The sequence below is a fragment of the Amblyomma maculatum genome, chromosome 1, assembly GCF_055883805.1.
Source record: "Amblyomma maculatum isolate TAMU_Amacu chromosome 1, ASM5588380v1, whole genome shotgun sequence".
NCBI lineage: Eukaryota > Metazoa > Arthropoda > Arachnida > Ixodida > Ixodidae > Amblyomma > Amblyomma maculatum.
The window spans coordinates 183,807,032-183,827,777 of NC_139344.1; the positions used below are offsets into that span (position 1 = coordinate 183,807,032).

Consider the following 20,746-nt stretch of genomic DNA (forward strand, 5'->3'; position numbering starts at 1 on the left):
TATGTGCACAAAACATTTTATCACAATTGATTCCCTCCAATATCTTGCGGCCCATTAAATTTGCTTCAGAACAAATATTTATCATCCTCTATGCGCTTCTAGCTTATGAAAATTGTATCTGTATTAGGACCAGAGCAAGATGGATTATACCTTTGCCATTGAGGCACTGCCACCATTTCAACTATGTCACACTATTGTGACTATCGATAGCACGGATGCTCAATTCACCACTCGCTACTGGCCTGCTATGCTTCTCATAGTCACTTAACCCAATTGGATCAGACTGCATTTTATGTAGCCAATACAATGGTCCACTGAGTGGCAATAACCAGTGTTTCAGCAAATTTGGCTGCAAAACGTTGAGGCAGCTCCTTCTGGGGCATTTTTAGTGCAATTTTGTGTTTTGGAGCAGGGGGAAGAGGATGGAGCACCACTTCGATTCCCGAGATTTTTTTAAAAAGGGCACTCAACAACTGTGACAATCCCTGTGGCTTTGGTGTGCACACAGCCACAAAAAAAACTCAAATATATAGTTACAATTGATTGCAACACTTAAGCCAGTCTGCTTGAAGAGCTGGAATAAAATGAGTGAGTACCAGTCATATTGCAGACGCTGAAAAATTCAGTTTCTACCATTGCATAGTGACAGTTAAACCTGGCTAAAACGAAATTATAAAATGTCTGCGATTTTTCATTATATCCAGGTTTTCGTTACATGCATTTTTTGTGTGAAAACTCACAAGGACAATGCAGAATAGAAACCAGATTAAAATTTGAATGTAAGGAAAATCCCCTTGAAGTGTTTAAAGTAAATCAGAATTATTTGAAGTTATAGAAATGGTCAAATGCTTTGCAATCGCACTCAGGGCAAGGAGTGACTGAAGCATCAGCCGCCACCTCTGTTGCGGTTCACACGAGGAGTCTATGGGATGCACGGAGAAAGGGAGGTGGCGGAAAGCGCACGTGGTCGCACTGCTGCCAGTTGAGGGGAAGCCTGCGTCTTCACGCATATTCCCACTTGTTCACCACCCTTGCCCCAGTAAACTAACTCTTTTGCATCAAGTCGCCGGCACTCTCTGCTGTTCCCACTACAGATGAGAGAGCTCGCGAGCAACCACATGGCGACAATGGGCGCATACTGCTTGTCCCGATCCTTTTTTTTATTGTCCTCTTATTTTTCGCCAATTTTCAGCACAAACTACTGCAGTGCTATCACTGCCATGCTCCAAAAGCAAAAGCAGTGGAGACTGCTGCATTTTCCATGTAGATACGCCGTCGATGCTGAAACATGGCATGATGTATTAACTGTGGTCGCTTGTTATGCTCATAGATGATGTTCCTATGTCAGTTCTTGTTTTATCGTCATGAAACTTGTGGGGTTTTGCCAAATTTCCAGTAATTCAGCACTAGCTAGGATATAACCCACGCCACAAGTTCATTATATCAAGGCCAACCGTTGCAACATGTTCCTTACAGGGAGTTTTCAAATACAAGAACTTCAATTGGGGCAGCGTTGGGAACTGAAAAACTTCATAATATTGAGAAATTCGCAACATGGAGGTTCACTACATAAAGAACTTATTTAACTGACTCTAAAAACTAACTTTGAATGCAGACTCATTAGTCGCACTCCTGCACTCACATGCAAGCAGATCCTGGACTTATTAAATGACTCCTGCAACAAAATTTCATGCAACAGCATCCTGTGTCTGTCATGTGTAACAATGTTGTAATTTGGTTTCTGCAATGTCAGTTGCTTTTACCAGTTACAGTTTTTGCTATTCTTCACCACACAAATACGAAAATGTGTTCAAGAGTGCATTTTTCTACTGCTCAAAAGCCTTTGGAGGCAAGCAAAATTCGCCCTCCTCCTCTGATTTTAGCGGGAGGTATGCAGTCTTGCGGAGTACATCAGATGCTGATGTTATAGCCCTGCTTTGATAGGGTTTTTCTTTTTTTCTTGGCTGTTACTACCCAGGTACTTCTGACATGCAGCGGCAGGGTGAGGGAGACTCCCAAGTGACCTTTTGTTCGAAAGTCCAGAAAGAAAAAGCTTTCGGTGGCTGATCACACTGCCCGAGCTCAACAGGCAGCTGCACGGACAAGGGGCTCTCTCCGGTATTTTTTAGAAAAGCAAGCAGTGCACACGTGTCTCTGTATTTGTACATCTGCGTGTTTAAGTCTTTACTGTATTAAGTCTTTACTGTATTAAGTCTTTACTGTGTTCATGATTAAGCGAATGTAGGAGCAGCAGAGCACACAGAACACTCTGAAGCGTACATGGGCTAGGAAAAGGAACAACAAAATCCTTCTTTTTTGTATAGTTGCATGCACATGAGAAAAACCAAAGGTGCGGCAAAAAAGCATGTGAGCCAAGCAGACAATGCAAAAGCGCTTCGCCAGTCAGTCAGAGTGACAGACCAATGGACGCCATCCTGTCTGGTACATCCTCCCAGGGCTCAACAGGCCAGCATAGAGAACGAGGAGGCTGGCTTTTCAAAAGGGAGCATGAGAGAGCTTCTATATGTATTTCTGCTGCTTTCCGGTGCACTCATCGCTGTAGTATTCTGCAGAGACAATCTGCGATACCTGATCGGAGCGCCGGCTTGATTGTTTAAAATGTCCTGACCCTGGCCTATGGCTTTTTAATGTAGCTCTGCAATCCCCAGTTAATCTGACTGGATATCAACCTAATAGCCACTACGGTTCTCCATGCAGCAGCATTCATTTGGCCTTATAGGTCAACAAAGTACTGAATCAAAGGCCTTCAATTAAAAAGTGGGACAATAATAATACAGTTGAACCCGGATATATCGAACCCGGATATATCGAATTTTGGTTATATCGAACTCTTGGAATATCCCCTTGAAAATCCCATGTAAAAGTATAGGAAAGCCGCGTCATATATCGAGCTCGATTTCACCGGTCGTTCGATATATCGAACTCCGCACCACGCACTAGAAAGTGTGCCTTCCACAAAGACGATCGCATCACCATCGGCCGTTTGCCGCGTAACGTTTTCAAGCCAGGCGCGGAAGGAATGAGAGGGGACAGTTCGGCTAGGGCAGCATCGCGCCCATTCCGCGCGCATCAGCGATTATCGTTTCCCGCGCGCCAGCACGTGACGTTTGCAAGCCATGTGCGTGAATGAACCAGAGAGAACCGGTGGGAACGAGAGGGGAAAAGCTTGATAGTGCGAAGCGCAAAGGTGTGCCCATTCTTTTGCCTAACTATCTCTCTCCATCCTCTTTCCCGGCCTTCGTTCGCAGCAGCACGCGCTACGCATGCGCTAAGCCAGCTCAGCCCGTGATGCTTTCTCCAGCGTGTGTTGCGAACCCTCTGCCCGCGGCGGCTGATGTGGCTATGGCGCATGCGGAAGTTAAGCAGCAGATCTCTCTCTTTTTTTTTTTTTGCGAGAGTCGTTTGCTCTTATCGTTGTTCTGTATGCGCGGCGTAGCGTAAGATGTGTTATGAAGCGGTAATTTTTTTTATTATTATTATTATTTCTTTTTTTTTTTTGCGGGAGTTGTTTATCCTTGCATTTATGAATCAACGAAAGCATGCGGTCAGCTGCGATCATGACACCGGCTTTTAGCATTCTTCGCTTCAAACAACATTTGCGGCTGCTTTACCACGCTTTCCAATGATTTTGTGGCAGTAGACTACGCCTGCCCCAAGCGCGGGGTGATAAATCGAACCAGGCTTGTGCAATCAAGCCATCACGGGCAGTCTGCCAAGTTCGCTCCCCGCCGCAGCAGGAGCTATCAAAAGATAAATACGCCGTGACGTTATCGTTGCGCAGCATCTTGGCACGCTGCCAAGAAATGAGGTGTGGATGAGACGACCGAAACGAAGTACGACATGCACATGATAACGCTGGCGATTTCTGCCGCGGCGACACAGAAACCTTGTTTTGAGCTGCCGCAGTGGCTCGTACAGCAGAGGGACGCAGTTCCAACAAGTTGGAAATTTTTTGCCCCGTCACTGCCGCACATTGCTGAGATCGTAATCGCTTGCATGTTAGCGAGCTGGCCTTAACGCTTTTGTTTCCAAATTCTCGAGTGCAAAAGTGGAGGGTGGGTTCACTATGCGAGTGAGTTGATTACGCGACAAATACAGTATCGTTTTTTGGCATCGTAAGTGCTGTCCCAAGCCGATTTCTGTATATCGAATTTCTGTGTATCGATATATTGAACTATTTCGCGATCCCCTTCGAGTGCGATATATCCGGGTTTCACTGTACATCCGAAGTGTACTTCCAAAGCGCATGAAGAAAAAGCAACTCAAAATATACCATACATCGCAGCTAACTTTAGCCAAAACCCAAATCATTAAATACAGTCGAACCTGGTTATATCGAACCCGGATATATCGAATTTTGGTTATATTGAACTCACGGAATATCCCCTTGAAAATCCCATGTAAAAGTATAGGAAAGCCGCATCATATATCGAACTCAATTTCGCCGGTCGTTCGATATATCGAACTCCGCACTGGAAAGTGCGCTTTCTCCAAAGACGATCGCATCACTCTTGGCCGTTTGCCGCGTGACGTTTTCAAGCCACGCGCGGAAGGAATGAGAAGGCACAGTTTTGGACAACGCCGCGCCCATTCGCCAAAGGCGCGCGCATCTGCAGTTATAGTGTCCCGCGCGCCAACACATGACGTTTGCAAGCCATGTGCGTGGGTGTGCCCATTCTTTTGCCCAGCTCTCTCCTTCAGCACGCGCTACGCATGTGCCAAGCCGGCTCAGCCCGTTTTCAGACAGACGTGGGACGCTTTCTCCAGCGTATGTTGCGAACCCTCTGCGCGCGGCGGCTGACGTGGCTATGGCGCCTGCAGACGTTAAGAAGCGGCAGCTGTTTTTTTTTCTTTTTTGCGAGAGTCATTCTTTCTTATCGTTGTGCTGTACGCGCGACGTAGCGTAAGATATGGCGGCTGTTGACGTTAAGAAGCGGCAGGCTTTTTTTTTTTTCTTGGCGGGAGCCGTTTATCTTAGCATGTTTGAATTAAGGGAAGCCCGCCGTCAGCTGCTATCATGACGCCCGCCCCAAGCGCAGCGTGATAAATTGAACCGGACTTGTGTAATCAAGCCATCACGGGCACTCTGCCAAGTTCACTCCCCACCACCGGAGGAGCTATAAAAAGATAAACGCGCCCTGACGTTATCGCTGCGCAACATCTTGGCACGCTGCCAAGAAATGAGCTGTGGATGCGATGACCGAATCGGCATGCAAGCGAAAACGCTCGCGATTTTCTGCCGCAGCGACACAGAAACCTTGTTTTGAGCTGCCGGCGATGGCTCGAGCGGCGAGCGGGACGCAGTTCCAACAAGTTGGAAATTTTTCGCTCTGTCGCTGCCGCTCGTCGCTGAGATTGCTCAATCGCTTGCATGTGAGCGAGCTGGCCTTAAAGCATATTTTTTTTTTTTCAAATTCTCGGGCGCAAAAGTGGAGAGAGGGTTCATTATGCGAGTGGGTTGATTACGCGGCAAATACGGCATTGTTTTTTTCGCATCGTAAGTGCCGTCACAAGCTAATTTCTGTATATCGAATTATCGATATATCGAACTTTTTTGCGATCCCCTTCGAGTTCGATATATCCGGGTTCGACTGTACTTCAGGCAGGTGAGGGAAACCAGTTGCACACAGCTGAAAGCCATCATGCGCACCGCAGGCAATTTTTTGCAATTATTTAATTAGTTAATTTTCTTAAATTACTAAATGCTGACTTTAGACAATAAATGAGGTTTGCAAAGTCTGAGAGTACCTTCAGAAACTCCCATTTCATTATTCAAAATAAGAAAAACCTACCATGCATCTTTTTTCTGATCTCAAAAGAAAGCCCATGAAATACAAAAAAAGATCACGGTTAGTGAACTAATGTGCCACTGTTGTGCTGCCCTCAATTGTGGCTTGAGCAAACGAAATCAGCTGCTGCCGTGGCTCTACAGCCCTGTTGCAGCGCCAGGCCGATATGCCTGCGACGGTTTCTTTGCCCGCGTCAGCCAGTTGGCGCGTGAAACGGTGCAAGTTGCAGCAAGTGTGGCAAGTTCACTGCAACCATCGGCATCACACAGACCTGCCACTGCAACGGGGCCATCGAGTCACGGATGCAGCTGATTTTGTTTGCTCAAATCAGGTTGATCATGGCCCACGAATACGCAAGTAACATATTTTCTTTGAGTTTAGCGGGATTTCTTTGGAACTCAGGAAAAAAAAAATATGCAAGAGACTTTCTTTACCGCACATAATAATATTCACTGAAGTTGAAGTTGAAAGTTTATTTTCGAATAAAAACCCAACGTACAAGAATATACAGCGAGAGGTGCTATGGTACAAGACCGCAGGTGGGACCTCCCATGGTAATAGATTTCGATAGGCAACATAAAGAATAATATTGTAAGAAAATTTATGAAACAACACTGAAAATAAATAACGAAATACAGTCGAACCCGGTTATATCGAACCCGGATATATTGAATTTTGGTTATATCGAACTCACAAAATATCCCCTTGAAAATCCCATGTAAAAGTATAGGAAAGCCGCGTCATATATCGAACTCAATTTCTTCGGTCGTTTGCCTTCCCCTAAGACGATCGCATCACCCTTGGCCGTTCCCCGCGTGCCGTTTTCAAGCCACGCGCGGAAGGAATGAGAGGGGACAGTTCGGCGACAGCTGGTCTGGGCAGCGCCGCACCCATTCCCCAAAGACGCGCGCATCTGCAGTTATCGTTTCCCGCGCGCCAACACATGACGTTTGCAAGCCATGTGCAAGGGTGTGCCCCTTCTTTTGCCGAGCTCTCTCCTTCAGCACGCGCAACGCATGCGCCAAGCCCGTTTTCAGACAGACGTCGGACGCTTTCTGCAGCGTGTGCAGCGTGTGTTGCGAACCCTCTACGTGCGGCAGCACGGCGCCGGACCTGGCTATGGCGCCTGCGCCAGCTCTCTCCTTTTTTTTTTTTTTTTGAGAGAGAGAGTCATTTTTTTTTTATCGTTGGCTGGCTGTACGCGCAGCGTAGCGTAAGATATGGCGGCTGCGGAAGTTAAGAAACGGCAGGCTTTTTTTTTTTTTTGCGGGAGCCATTTATTTTTGCATGTATGAATCAACGGAAGCACGCGGTCAGCTGCTGCGATCATGACGCCCGTCCCCAGCGCGGCGTGATAAATCGAACCAGGCTTGTGCAATCAAGCCATCACGGGCACTCTGCCAAGTTCGCTCCCCGCCACCAGATGAGCTATAAAAAGATAAACGCGCCCTGACGTTATCGCTGCGCAGCATCTTGGCAAAGCTGTGGATGAGACGACCGAAACAGACTGACGCGCGCCATCGACATGCAAGCGAAAACGCTCGCGATTTCTGCCGCGGCGACACAGAAACCTTGTTTTGAGCTGCCGCGGTGGCTCGAGCGGCGAGAGGGACGCAGTTCCAACAAGTTTGAAAATTTTCGCTCTGTCGCTGCCGCTCGTCGCTTGCATGTGAGCGAACTAGCCTTAACGCATTTTTTTTTTTTTTTTTCAAATTCTCGGTTGCAAAAGTGGAGGGTGGGTTCATTATGCGAGTGGGTTGATTACGCGACAAATATGGTATCGTTTTTTCGCATCGTAAGTGCCGTCACAAGCCGATTTCTGTATATCGAATTATCGATATATCGAACTATTTCGCGATCCCCTTCGAGTTCGATATATCCGGGTTCGACTGTACATAGTAAAGAGTGCAATGCCGACAGATTTAGATACAAAAATAGAATACAGAATTCAGAATGCAGAATTGGTTCACAGTAAAGGAAAGGTGCAGTATGTATCCCACTTGTTCTGTGGACACCTGAAATGTGCCATAAGGGAAGGGAGGGAGGAGGAGTGAAAGTGGAAAGCGAGAAATAGGAGCCATAGTAGAGGGCTACGAAGCAATTTTGACCCCCTGGAGATTTTTAATGTGCACTGACATAGCACAGCACACAGAAACCTCTCCGTTTCACCTTTATCGAAATGCAGCCGCCAGCGGTCGGGTTCGAACCTGGGAGCTTCGGCACAATAGTCGAGCACCTTTGGAGAGTGATGGTTTCTGAAGGTCTCTAACTTTGCAAATCCTATTTATTGTCTAAAGTCAATATTTAGCTATTAATAAAATTAAGAAATTAAATGAAAAACAAAGAAAATGCCAGCAGTGCGTAAGACCGATGGCAGCTATATGGAAGTGATTTCCCTTGCCTACCTTTTCTATTAATTGCTTAGCTCTTGGCTTAAGTTAGCTGGAAAACATGGTACAGAAGAAGGGAGAGGAAAAAAATGTAGGCGGGGTTATGCACTTGTTACCTGAAGAAAAACAGAAGAATTTTGCAGTCAGCTAAATAAAGTTCCATCTCACCTCTTCAGCCTGCATCATTTTGAAGATGTCTCCAAACTCCGATTTTTCTCCAGTGTTTATCACAATACCCTATTGAAGGAAGTTGAAATTCAATTATTACACAGCACACTTAGAAGTTTCATTCTAACCCAAGGTGATAAAAACACTTGCAAGCAATAAACAGGAAGAACTTTCACTAGTAAATTTTCTCCTTGCATTATTCTGCCAATATACTATGCCCGTCCTTTTAATTTTACTGCAATAGTATTCTGCAGAAAATATGATGCTGCGATTCTGAGTAAAAAACCATGAGCATGCATGCATGAATGCAGGCGGTAGTTGGAGGGTTTCCCGGATAAAAGCTGCCTTCGCAACTTTTATCCGGGAAACCCTCCAATTGAACCTAGAAATAAATTTATTATTGTATTGTATTGTATAGTATTGTATTTTATTGTATTGTATGTGAGATAACAGGGCATTGATTGTAGGGCTTATTATGTGATGTCACAACGCCAAGTGACAAGACTGCCTGCAGACATATATATATATATAATTCAACTAGCAGAAAAATACACTTCGCTTTTACGCTCTTGCTTTAAAACCAGCAAATTGAAGGCAAAACTCTGCTCATGACCAGAAATGATGGTTCTACATGCATTATTATGAAAACACTTGCACGTGCATTCATTGGCTGAAATAGCAACCAGAAATGATGATGCAGTTCATAAAATGCAAAACAGCCTAAGATGGGGTAATGTGTATGGGGTATAACTCTCACGAGAATTGAAAATTATAACATATATATGCGAAAATCGTATTATCCAAAACAGGCCTCAAAAGATCACGAATGAAACCTTTTGCACAGAACTTACTTCTAGTATTGCTGTGCTTTGAATAACCTGTCATTTTAAGCTGGACTATTTGTTTCTCAATGCTGAGAAGCAAGCTTTTGTGAAATTCGCAGAAGCGAGTCAGACTTTAATTACTTAGCTCCGAAACCACGACAAAGCCACGAAGAGCATCTAAAACTTAGCACTCTGCTAACTTTATGAAAATCACAGCACAGCATCTTGGCAGGCTGCCAAGGCAAGTGAGCACTGTAAACCAGGGGTTCTCAAAGTGGGTTCCGCGGGCTGTCTTCTTGTGTTCCGCGAGAATCCTCAGAGCTCAGGGCAAGCACTGCTCTCAAAGAGAAATTTAATGGTGAAGGCTTGGTGACATTTTGGATGGGGACTGCTTCACTGTTTCCATGCCTCTTTGAAAGGGCAGCGGACATTTCGCTTCCCTTTGCAACTACATATGCATGTGAACAGGCATTTTCAGCCCTCGCCTATCTGAAGAACAAGCACAGGAGCCGTCTTGACCCGGCAGCTGATATGAGACTGGCTCTGAGTGCTACTGAGCCACGCTTTGACTTGCTCTTAAAAGGGAAGCAGTACCACCCATCACATTAGTATTTGTATTAATCTGTGCAATAAACATTTAACCTTTGCAACTCTCTCTTTGCAAAAATGCACTCGACAACATTGCTCGTAAGTGAAGGCAGGGGGGGGGGGGGGGGGGGGGGGTCCTGCAACTTATTGAAGGCTTTTGGGGTTCCTCCAAGCAAAAACGTTTGAGAACCCCTGCTGTAGACTGATGGCAAGGGACTGGCATAAAAATTTGAAATACAAAAATGTAAATCCTCAACAACAAAAGTGGGAGAAAAAAGGGGAGGGGTCACTGCGGAAGCAAATAGTACTGAAACATAGGCCGCAGTGTTATTGTAACACCGCTACTTCGGCTACTATCCCCCTCATCCTTCCGCTAGCACTTTTACTTGCTGCCTCTTGGAGGAAAATTCGAAACAGCGCAGGATTTTTCATATATTTTTGTGATCATATTGTTCAAGCCCACACAATAAAAATATGATCATATTAATCATACAAAAACGCATTGCATCCATAGAGCATCAGCTGGGAACGAAAAAAATCATATGCCGACAAATGTATCAAGTAGGATCATATCAATGAGATTTCACTGTACAAGCCTCCAACTTTGCTGTTCACATGCGGAGTGGGAAAAAACGTGGGTATTATGTTTGTGACGTGGCAAATGCAGAGTTTCCCACAGTAATCATCTGATCTGAGGGAACAGCACTGGAATATTTTAAAATCTATTTGCACAGGAAGGAATTTCCACACAGTTCCCCATTTCAGTAGGGTGGATTAGGGCGTAAAAGTAAAGGTTTCATTGAATATGTGAATGCTGAAAAAGCCCCAGAGTTACCAGGCTGAATTGTAAATGGACTGACCAATAAACATGCAGATTCTCACATATATAAACATGATGATAAGTATAAAACAGTAAAAATTTTAATCAATGCCAAACATACTGTAGCAAAACGTGAGAAATTTTGGACATACTGAAAAGCACAACAGTATTAAATGACTTAGCTCTTGCCAAAAGATGGTTGTTCTACCATTATAAGATTACATCCCTCAACCGCGTACACAAATGCTCATATTTCTTCAATATATAAATTGGTGAGCTTGAGCGAAATGGCTCAAAACTTGCATGAAATGAACGCAACCGAAGGTTGAAACTCATACTGACCCTGCCATTACCATAGCGAACAAGGGTGCCCATAAAGGCAAGGTTGCGCTTGGAGGCAATGCCATTGCCTGCTTTCTCCAGTGGTGCAGTCATCTTAGCTGCTGGCTCAGTTTCACCAGTGAAACTGCTCTCATCAATCATAAGGTCGACAGCCTGCATGGTATGTTAAAGCAAAACACTTCACCAGGTTGTTTGGCACTGTTGCAAATGTCACAAAAGCTCAGACATACATCAAAAGCTCAGCATAGCATGCTGTCAATCAATGATCGCAAAATTTCTGAGCAATCATTTGGAAGCATGCATGATCCCAAAGACACTGCCTTGATAAAAGAGACCGGGTACACAAGCACTCCAATCAATGAGGTTACTGTGGAGTACATTTTTTTTTTATAGTTACAAAAAGCATAGAAAAACTTCCCAATTTTCATCGGAACACATCAAAATCCTCTCAATAAGTCTGGTCTGGTCTGTGGGGTTTAATGTCCCAAAGCGACTTAGGCTATGAGAGATGCCATAGTGGAGGACTCCGGAAATTTCGACCACCTGGGGTTCTTTAACGTGCACTGACATCGTACAGCAGATGGGCGCCTTGCTTTTCGCCTCCATCTTTCCGAAAAGCGGCCGCTGAGGTCGGGATTTGATCCCGCACCCTTGGGAACAGTAGTTGAGTGCCGTAACCACTGCGCCACCTTGGCAGGGCCTCTCAATAAGTGCATGAAGCAAATACCCAAGCATCATAACATCTGGCTAATTTATTGCAGCTCATAGCACAATCTGGCAGAACTTCCAAATCTGTGTCAGCTATTCACCAAAGTTCTGCTACAATACTGCAAAATGCTGATCAGGACTCTGACTCTGCAGCAGTTTACAGTACATACATATGATTACTTGCTGTAGAAGAAGCTAAATAGTTGTGAAATTAAACACACTATTAGGCAGTATGTAGCGTGGGAAAGCCTAGTGAATGATCTATTTATAATACTTACACTGAATAATCTGATGTCAGCTGGCACACGATCTCCAACATTCAGAATGACAATATCCCCAGGTACGAGATTCTTTGCAAGAAATGTTTCTGCTTGGCCACCTCTTAAACTGGGGAAAAAAGACAAAAAAAAAAGTATGCGCAAAGGAAGATGGCAGAAGAACTGCAAGTACCTTGGAAAAAAAAAAAAAGACTGACCACCCTATCTACATATTTGATACTGCTATGCGAAAATGTTTTACAGTACTTTTTCCTTTTGTTCAAAGTACTACTATATATTAAGAACGCACAACATTTACTGACACAGTGAAATGTCAGCATGACGAAACCAGCATAGGCATGTAGTCTAGAAGTACTTTGGTTTGGGCTAGTTGGTTCGTAGTCTTGTTTGAAACATGTCCTTACCCCATTTGTGCCGTTTTTGTTTCAAGCATGTGGTCTAACAAGCTACTCCTCTGCCTTGCCCATGTTTTTTAACCAGTTCTGCCACAACAATGACTCTTGTAAATGAATCAGAAATTGACATGTGCCTTCTGGCAGCATCGTCATCTTTAGTGCCTTGTCCTTTCGACCGTCCATTTCCTCCAGACATCAAGCCTGAAATGCCACCTAGCCACCATGTGATCTCATCAGACTCACATTTAAAGCAGCCCCAAAGGGAACAGTCTTCAGTGGACACAGAGGAACAAGAATAGGCATATGGCCTAAAAACCTACTCTTCTGCCTTTTGCAGGTTATCGATTATAGCACTATTAAAAGTGATTCACGCTGTCTTCTGGTCCTGCCATGCCCCTGCAGTGTGTTCAAATTGTCTACAATGCATTTTTGTGTGCAAACTGCTCCTATGTGGAAGTGTTGAAATTAATCCGTCCTGATACTGAAGAAATACTGAAAGAATTACTTGAAGGGTAGGTAAACATCGCCACTGCTCGCCAGTGCCTGCTGCCAACTGACAACAGATGCTGGTTTTACTTCATTTTGCAATACACCGAGCATCCCAACTAAACACGACCATGGCCGGACTCGAGCGAAAATTGGCATCACATTACATGACACAAAGCATAAATTCTACTCACCAGTGGCAGGATGGGGGCACTAATTTATTCAACTCTTCAAGTGACTTTTCTGAACGATATTCCTGCATTGGGAGTAAAAAAAAAAAAAACATGGAAGATGCAGTTATTTCTAACCACTTCCTTCATTTGTTTCCTAAAAGAAATGAACTCTCAGCGACTCCTACTGTCTAAAATTGTTTTAAGTGCTGCAGTCTACACAGATACTACAAGTATGTACACATACAAAGCATCTCTCACTATTTCATGCCTATACTGAATATTTTCCAGGGGGACACCTCAGAAAATAATTACAGAGAAGAAGTGAACTCAGATTATTTAACCTTACTTTACACTGTTAAGGGCCACATAGATTGTTATGTGTCACCAACCATAACATGTATGTTTTGCCATTCCTGAAACATAACTAAGCTAGCCCATATGAAAAAAAAAAAACAAAAAAAAACAAGGACATGATACCACAGTAAATTAAACTGATTACTAAACCTTTCATGCGACATAAAACCTATACCATGACTTCTCTTTCATAAGCACGACAAGAATAAAAAGTAAAAAAAGAACAACCGCAATTGAATTTGCAGTCACAATTGACAACAGATGCTACCTTTAACTGCTCACACATTTTATGACTTTTGTCACCTGTTCATTAAAAATGCAAGCACAATGATTTGGAAGATACAATAGCATACAAAAGCAGTTCCCACTTGTCAAACAGCTAGAGACATTTTTGTTACAAAAAGAGGTTTCGAACTTTTGTTTTCGAAGCCAGCAAGAGTTCAGTGTTATGAATGCCCTGGAATTAGATGGAAGACACTTGCTCCTACAGCTCTTTCAGTTGAACCACTCACTGTCATGACCATGTCACATGAAACTGAAAAGTAAGTGCCAGTCTAAACTATTCAGTCTTGTTTTTGGATGCCTCTTTTACACTGGGTTGTGTATGAATTTTTTTTATTTACTGACATCATGATTGCCAGTACAACATTACCTAATACTAGATGATACCAACAAAGTCAGCAGGCAGTACGATTCTCACAGAAATCATACTGCACGAAGTATGCTTCCTGCCTGCAGTTGTATGATTTCTGCCAAATCAGCTGATAGGTTCGATGGGAATACAGATCTGAAGTGAAGCCAGTTTTGGTGAAGATTCAAGAGCATTACGATCTACAATCAATACTTGTAAGCAGCATCAAACATGCTAATTCATGCGAAGAGGCCTGCAGCTTTTCATAAATGCTATAACCATGGCTATAAATCAATGAAACAGAAAACCAAGTTAAGCACCAAAAATAATTTATAAGGCAAAGTACTAACCTGGACAAAGGCAACTGTCACCACAATGATTATAGCCTGTGAGAAGAAAAATTAGAGTGAGAAAAAAAAAGAAAGTCAATTATATGAGGTTTTATGACACATAAGCAACTATGGCTATCATGCGCCAAACACAAGGTTAGACGCTTTGATGCCTATAGTTGGACTTTAAAAAAATTGGCTTTCTTGAGAAATGTAAAAACATGAAAAATCAACAAGTGCATGTTCGCCTGAAAGTGGATGAAATGGTATGTACTGATTGTAAAATGTTTTTCACAGTATACTTCCAAGTTTTGTGCATGCGAATTTACTATGAGCTCATCACCACATATTTCACACACAAGTTTGCCTTTCTTTTTTAGTAGGAAATTGTGCACAAGATGTGTGTGTTCTATAAGTAGACAATATGAAATTGCTTCGAAGAAACAAACAAAATGAGAGTACCAGCAAATACAAAGACATGCGCTTTTTGTATTTGCTGGCACTCCCATTTCGTTACAATTTCAAATGCACCAACTGGCCCAATAGCTTGCTCTCTGCACCTCATTTCGAACAAGTGCTCTCAATATAGACATGATTTCCATTCTTTTAACATGGGCTTTACAGAATTAAAATTTGCAGTTTCATTTTCCCAAGCAGCCTTCCACTTAGCTCTTAGTTTGCTGTACTCTATTGTTCTGCAATCCCTGTGTGACATGTTCATATTTTATTTCCATGGTTCTTGTCTATGCAGTGCATGCATCTCCTCTCTCATTGTCCTTAATCCTAACATGACTAGAGATCCAGCAGAATTTTATAGTAAATTTTTGTGTTGTGGCCCTTACTATGTTGTGTATGACATCAGTGTATCGTCACTTAAACGGCAATCAGGTTTATCAACTCTTACTCATCGTCGTCGCATTGCTTCTCTTAATCTGTTCCATAAGTTTTTTTACAGCTCCCTCGGCCAACCACCCTACATCACACCGCCAGCTCGCATATCTCATCGCACCGGCCATCCACTAGTAGTTTCATGCCAGCGCGCCCGCACCGTCACTTTTTCTTCATCATTCTTTCTTTGCACTGCAAAAGACTGGAATGGCCTTCCCCACGACGTTGATGCCATCACCTGCCCATCAAGTTTTGTAAACAGTTTAAATATGCACTTCATAAATATCATGTAGGCAATCATATTCAATCAATGTTTGTACTCCCACCCCTTATGTATTACCCCCAATGTGGGGTCTTTAAGGTAATAAAGTGAAGTGAAGTGAAGTTTATTAAGCTTCCAACAAGTGGTTCAACAGTATTTCAAGAGTTTAATACAGTGAGGATGCTTAAATAATTTTCCCAAGCAATTTAATGCAAATTAATAAAACTGAACAATTTGAACATTGAAGAATAAAGCTTAGGTTTGGATTTATTTCTCTTTTATTGCACAACAAACCTGGTCTCGATCCCTCCTCATACTTTTAACGCGCTCATCGTAACGCCGGCATCAACCGAACAAACTCGGCACCACCATCCCAGTTCACTACCAATGTAGCACCAATAACCCCTAAAACTAAGCCATTGCCAATGAGGTCTAAACAAGTATAGCCCTATATTGTGTCGATTTTTGAAGTGCTGCTTTTTTCGTGATTTCAAGCCCATCCTCCTTAGTGACTGCAGTATTTTGTAAATAATTAAATATAAATCATGCTATTTTGGATGCTTTCATCCATTATTTTCTCCACAGCAACACAAACAGTGTAACAATCAGCAGCAAAAGCTGATGCCCACTGAGGCAGTCGTATTGTTTTCTCTGTACCATCGCACTTCCAAAATAGTCTTCAGTTTTGGAGCCATCTGTATAGAATGCAGTGTTATTTTTATATTTTCCCATTACAGCCAGGTATTCTTTAAATGTGTGCTCATGTGGTGTGTGTGTTTTCTGAAATTGTGCTAGTGCAAGGTGAAAATACAATGGCAGGAGTGATTCCTGTCCTCAGGCAATACTTGGCATCTGACTCATTATGTCCAAGTCATGACATTTTTCTTTGAAGTGCAAAAGCAATGGCCAAGGGTTGAGGAGTATTCTGGATGGACATTTCGCAACAATGGAATACCAGAGATGTTTTGGCTCAGCACAGATTTTAAGGGTGTATGTACATGATAGTGCAGTTCTTTCATTTTCTAAGGCAGGCCCACATAAAGGCTGGCTATTGAAGACATTCTATAAGTACAAAATGATAAACGTAGACCAATATTTATGGACAGGGTCTAGGCATTTTAAACAGAATCTGATGTCAAAAAATTACTTGAGGTGTAAATTCAATTCTTTCTTAAAAAGGGAGAAAGAAGCTAATGAAATACTATGAAAGTAGTCCATAAACATCATTACATCTATTCCATGGAAAATGCTATGTGCTGGAATACGAGGATTCCTGACATCATAATTCACAAACTAATCCGGTTGAACCAGAATACAGCAGAACCCCGCATAGAAAACTCAGATATATTAAAGTAAAACTGAAGTCCCAGTTCGCCTTCCGTAGAATACTTTACATTTTTCGCCCCTTATAGTAAAGAAATTTTTGGTAAAAGTCGGTTATATATAGCAAAGTTGTCTGGCCGCGATGACAACTTCCCACAAAATGACATCACCGCAAGGGTGCTACCTAGTAGTGCAGCGAGAAATAGGAAAGGGAAGAAATGCTAAACATTCGCAGAACTGTGCAACACAAAGCACGAGGCAGTGGTTGCAAGAACACTGGAGGCGTGGCACGTGCAGTTTTGCAGCTCTTGACTGCCATGTGCATTTCTCATCTATTGCCTTTTAAAAGACAGAAACAGCGAAAGATTACACTGCGTTCATGCAAGGTGTTGGTTTTCACATCAAATCCAACTCTGTTCTATTCGTAGCCACGTTGCCCTCATGCTTAAGAGGTACTTCCACAAGATGTAAACAAAAATCTTATAACTGAAAAAAATGCATGAAGAGAGGATAAAGAAGATATGGAAGGTGTCTCAGAATTTTTTTTCATAAAGCAACAAGGTGTGTTTAGTAAGTAGCCATTTAATTACCAAACAGCATCGTCAGGACCATGTCATCGCCAACAACTGACATAGTAAAGACCCTAATCTAGTAAAATTTTTGCCAGTCCTAGTAACTATTAATTGCATTTCTTTTTTATCTTCTCTCCTTGTGAATAAATCATCAACCAAATGAAAGGTCGATGAATGCTCAGTTGCAGATGCACTGAACTAATGTCTCCCGAAGTAGCAAAAACTCAAAGTATTATGAATAAAAATGACTGATTATGGTCACAAATTCAGTTGCCCAAAAAAATAACTATGAATAGATATTTTTGGCCCCTTTGGAGTAAGTGGACTAGCAAATGTGGCTGCTACCATGCAGTTCACATGCACAAAAATACTGTTAAAATGATGCATCTTCACTCCAAAGCACCTCACATGTGTATTTTGGGAGGAGTGGTCCCCTCACATGCCCTAAAGCTAAAACCACAGCCATGGCACATATGCACAAGCCAAGGCAGCTGCAGCACCCATAATCAGGGCAATGCAGGTGAAAAGGAAGGTGAGTGCAGTACATAACCAGACCTTTCATGCTTGCTGCCAGGACGCGAGGTCAAAAGCACACACACAAACCACCAAAATAAAAAAATCAAAACTGCTATCACAACATCTGCATGCAACACAACCAGGAAAAGCAAGCTTTCATAAAAAAAAAAGTGTCAATTCGAATTTTGCAATGCTAAGGTTGTTTAGTTTGTACACCTGTCGGCTGAAGGAGCTAAACATTTGTTATGTTTTGTTACGTGCAAAAATGTGGAAGCATTGAGAGTTTCAGGCCTAGTTCCCTTATGAGCTCATTCTGTGTTTCATTGCTTTTCCATGTGCACAAGTTCACTTTTACTTGTTTGACTCCTGATCAGTTTTCTTAACTTTTTTTAATAAGTATTATTTTTGTCTTTTTTTTTCATTTCAGTTTTTGTGTTTACTTCTTTGGCTTTTTTCCTTTTTTTTTTTTAACCTTTTACGTAGATTGAAGTTCATGAAGACGACAATGTGCACTGCACAGTGAGAGACTGTGTTGCAGCTGGAACATGAAGATGATGATGTTTTACTGCACAGTGCAAGCGTGCATTGCAGTTTTTCAAAGCCTAATCAAGAAAATGGGTTCCAAAGCTGTCACTCCAGCGCAATGAAAAGAGCCCTTCAAACTGCCATTTTGACCAAATTCAGAATGCATGCACCAACAAGCACATACTGTGCCAGCTATAATAATATAGAGCATGCTTCATTGATCAGGTGCTTCTCATGCTTTACCCAGCAAAGATTACAATTTATACACATGCTAGCACATACTGCTACCGCACTCTCATATCAATCGAAAAATGATACACATTTTCTTTGAAAAATGCACCTAATACTTCAAAACACTAAAGTGTTCTCAATAATAATTTTGTCCGCCTCTGTATATGTGTGCATCCATAAAAAAACAAAAAATTATAGGCGTAAATAAACAGCATATCAGCAGAAAGTGCACACTAATTTTGACTTCAAATGCATTAAAAAAACATTGACTTTCAAATCATAAAGAACCTCAGGTATAAGAAATGACAGTGCATGTGATGTGGGAACAGCAATAATTCCCACCTCATAAAGGATGGTCACGTCTTCCCCGCAGGAAGGGCCGCAGCTGAAGTGCCCCATTTGCATTTTCATTTATGCACCAGAAATTTCAAACGTGCTACCCACTGGCTCTAAGATTTTGTTTCGAAAGTTTCATGCCAGTAGCACCTCAGTTCCTTTTACATTTCAAATGCACCTGTTCACTGCTATGCATGCTTTATATTAGCCAATAAGTCATTACGCATTACCTTGCATGGAAATCAAGGGGCAATAGACTCTTACTACAGCACTGTCCCTAGCTAAAGGTCCCTATTTGACTCCTGCTATGACTCAGGTAACTAGATTTAAATAGTGCATGACATGAGGGCTCCACAGATTTTTCCTATTTCCTCCCCTACCCCTCTCCTTTCCACATAATAACCTGTGGTAGACAAGATAAGTCAATGCGAGCCACATAGCAAATTGAGTCTGAGGTCCCTGGCACACAGCCTACAAATTAACCCCGCAAATATACACATAAAGCATTAAAAAGCTGAACTCTCATAACAAAAGTGAAAAGTTAGAGATTAAAAAGATGAAAGTTGAAGCCTTCTCATTAGACAAAAAAAGGTGCTGAAGTACATGGGATTTTTGACAATAAAAGAGTAGGCCTAAATCCAAATTTGACTTACACAATTACTTTGGTTAACACTTGAATTGTGAGCATTTAACGTGTTTTATAATGTGCTAGACAAATGCAATAAACAGATATGCATTAACAAGCTGGTTGGAGCTGCACATAATGAAATACGTATCAGGTATTATTTCACTTTCACTGCTCACACAAGAGCTTCCGTGGTGTCATACAAAGCTGAAGTAAATGATATGAAGTATAATTAGTCATGTCAGTTTCGTTCAGTTCACCAGCTAACTGAAGTGAAGGAAATTACAAAACAGGCCAAAAAGCGATTTCAGCTTTCAAAAGGCCAAAAGCTAGCTGTGACATCTGCAAGATTAATCTGTGCTGCCTTCAGCCAGAAGACAGATACACATGGTGCTGGAAACGGCTGACGAGTTCCAGCTAAGCAATAACCTGAAGCATTGCTTGTTACTTCAAGCCAAAACATATCTGTCATAGGCTTCTTCTTTGTGCAATTCTTAATTTTTGAAGAAGGCTCACATTGTGAATGCACTGCACACATTAGTGCAGACATGCACATGTACGTGAACATGTGTATGTGCACGTGAAGCATGAGAGGCAAGCCCAAGCTATTACAAAGCATGCAGCATACGCACGGAAGAACAAAATTATATTCAACTTAATATTTCAAGTGCTGAAATGCTGAGTAATACCATCTGCCTTCAACTACAAAGAGAGTCACAAAACTACAAAGTAAGGAAACCATAAAAATAGTACAAATATTAAGACTGCAATAAATGTCCATGATGCATTGTCTCTGCAAGAGCGAGTTTTCCATCAACTGCTTAACTTCTTGACAGCAAGAGTCACCCCTATAAAAAATTAATATGTTGAAACAAAAAAACAACTGATGTTACCAGTATAAGTAACAAAAGAAAAAGACACCCCTATTGTGATGACAGCAAGACATGTGCGCCAGCTGTACACACAGTTTTTGAGACTAGAAAGAAATAAAAGGACAACAGTTGTGTGCTTAATATGCAGCAGCTGCTATGGCTTTCCTCTAAGAGACACTGTAAGTCAAGCAAAGAGCACAGGTCACATAGTTCTCGTATCTGTGATGAGGGGAAAAAAATAATAATGTCAATGTATCTGACACTGCAAACGCTCCTTAGCGACCGTTCTCAAAATCTTTC

At 42.3% G+C, this 20,746-nt stretch overlaps 1 protein-coding gene across 4 annotated transcripts in view; it reads right to left on the bottom strand.

Annotated features, from left to right (window-relative positions):
* Positions 1-20,746, bottom strand: part of SPoCk (secretory pathway calcium atpase) — a 110,340-nt gene that overhangs the window by 80,696 nt on the left and 8,898 nt on the right. For all 4 annotated transcript variants that reach the window (XM_084589771.1, XM_084589772.1, XM_084589774.1 and 1 more), the window contains exons 4-8: positions 14,318-14,353; positions 13,004-13,065; positions 11,929-12,037; positions 10,943-11,095; positions 8,369-8,437 (exon numbers count right to left, since the gene is read on the bottom strand). In XM_084589771.1, the coding sequence (XP_084445897.1) occupies positions 8,369-8,437; positions 10,943-11,095; positions 11,929-12,037; positions 13,004-13,065; positions 14,318-14,353 (429 nt within the window). The remainder of the gene's footprint in view (positions 1-8,368; positions 8,438-10,942; positions 11,096-11,928; positions 12,038-13,003; positions 13,066-14,317; positions 14,354-20,746) is intronic.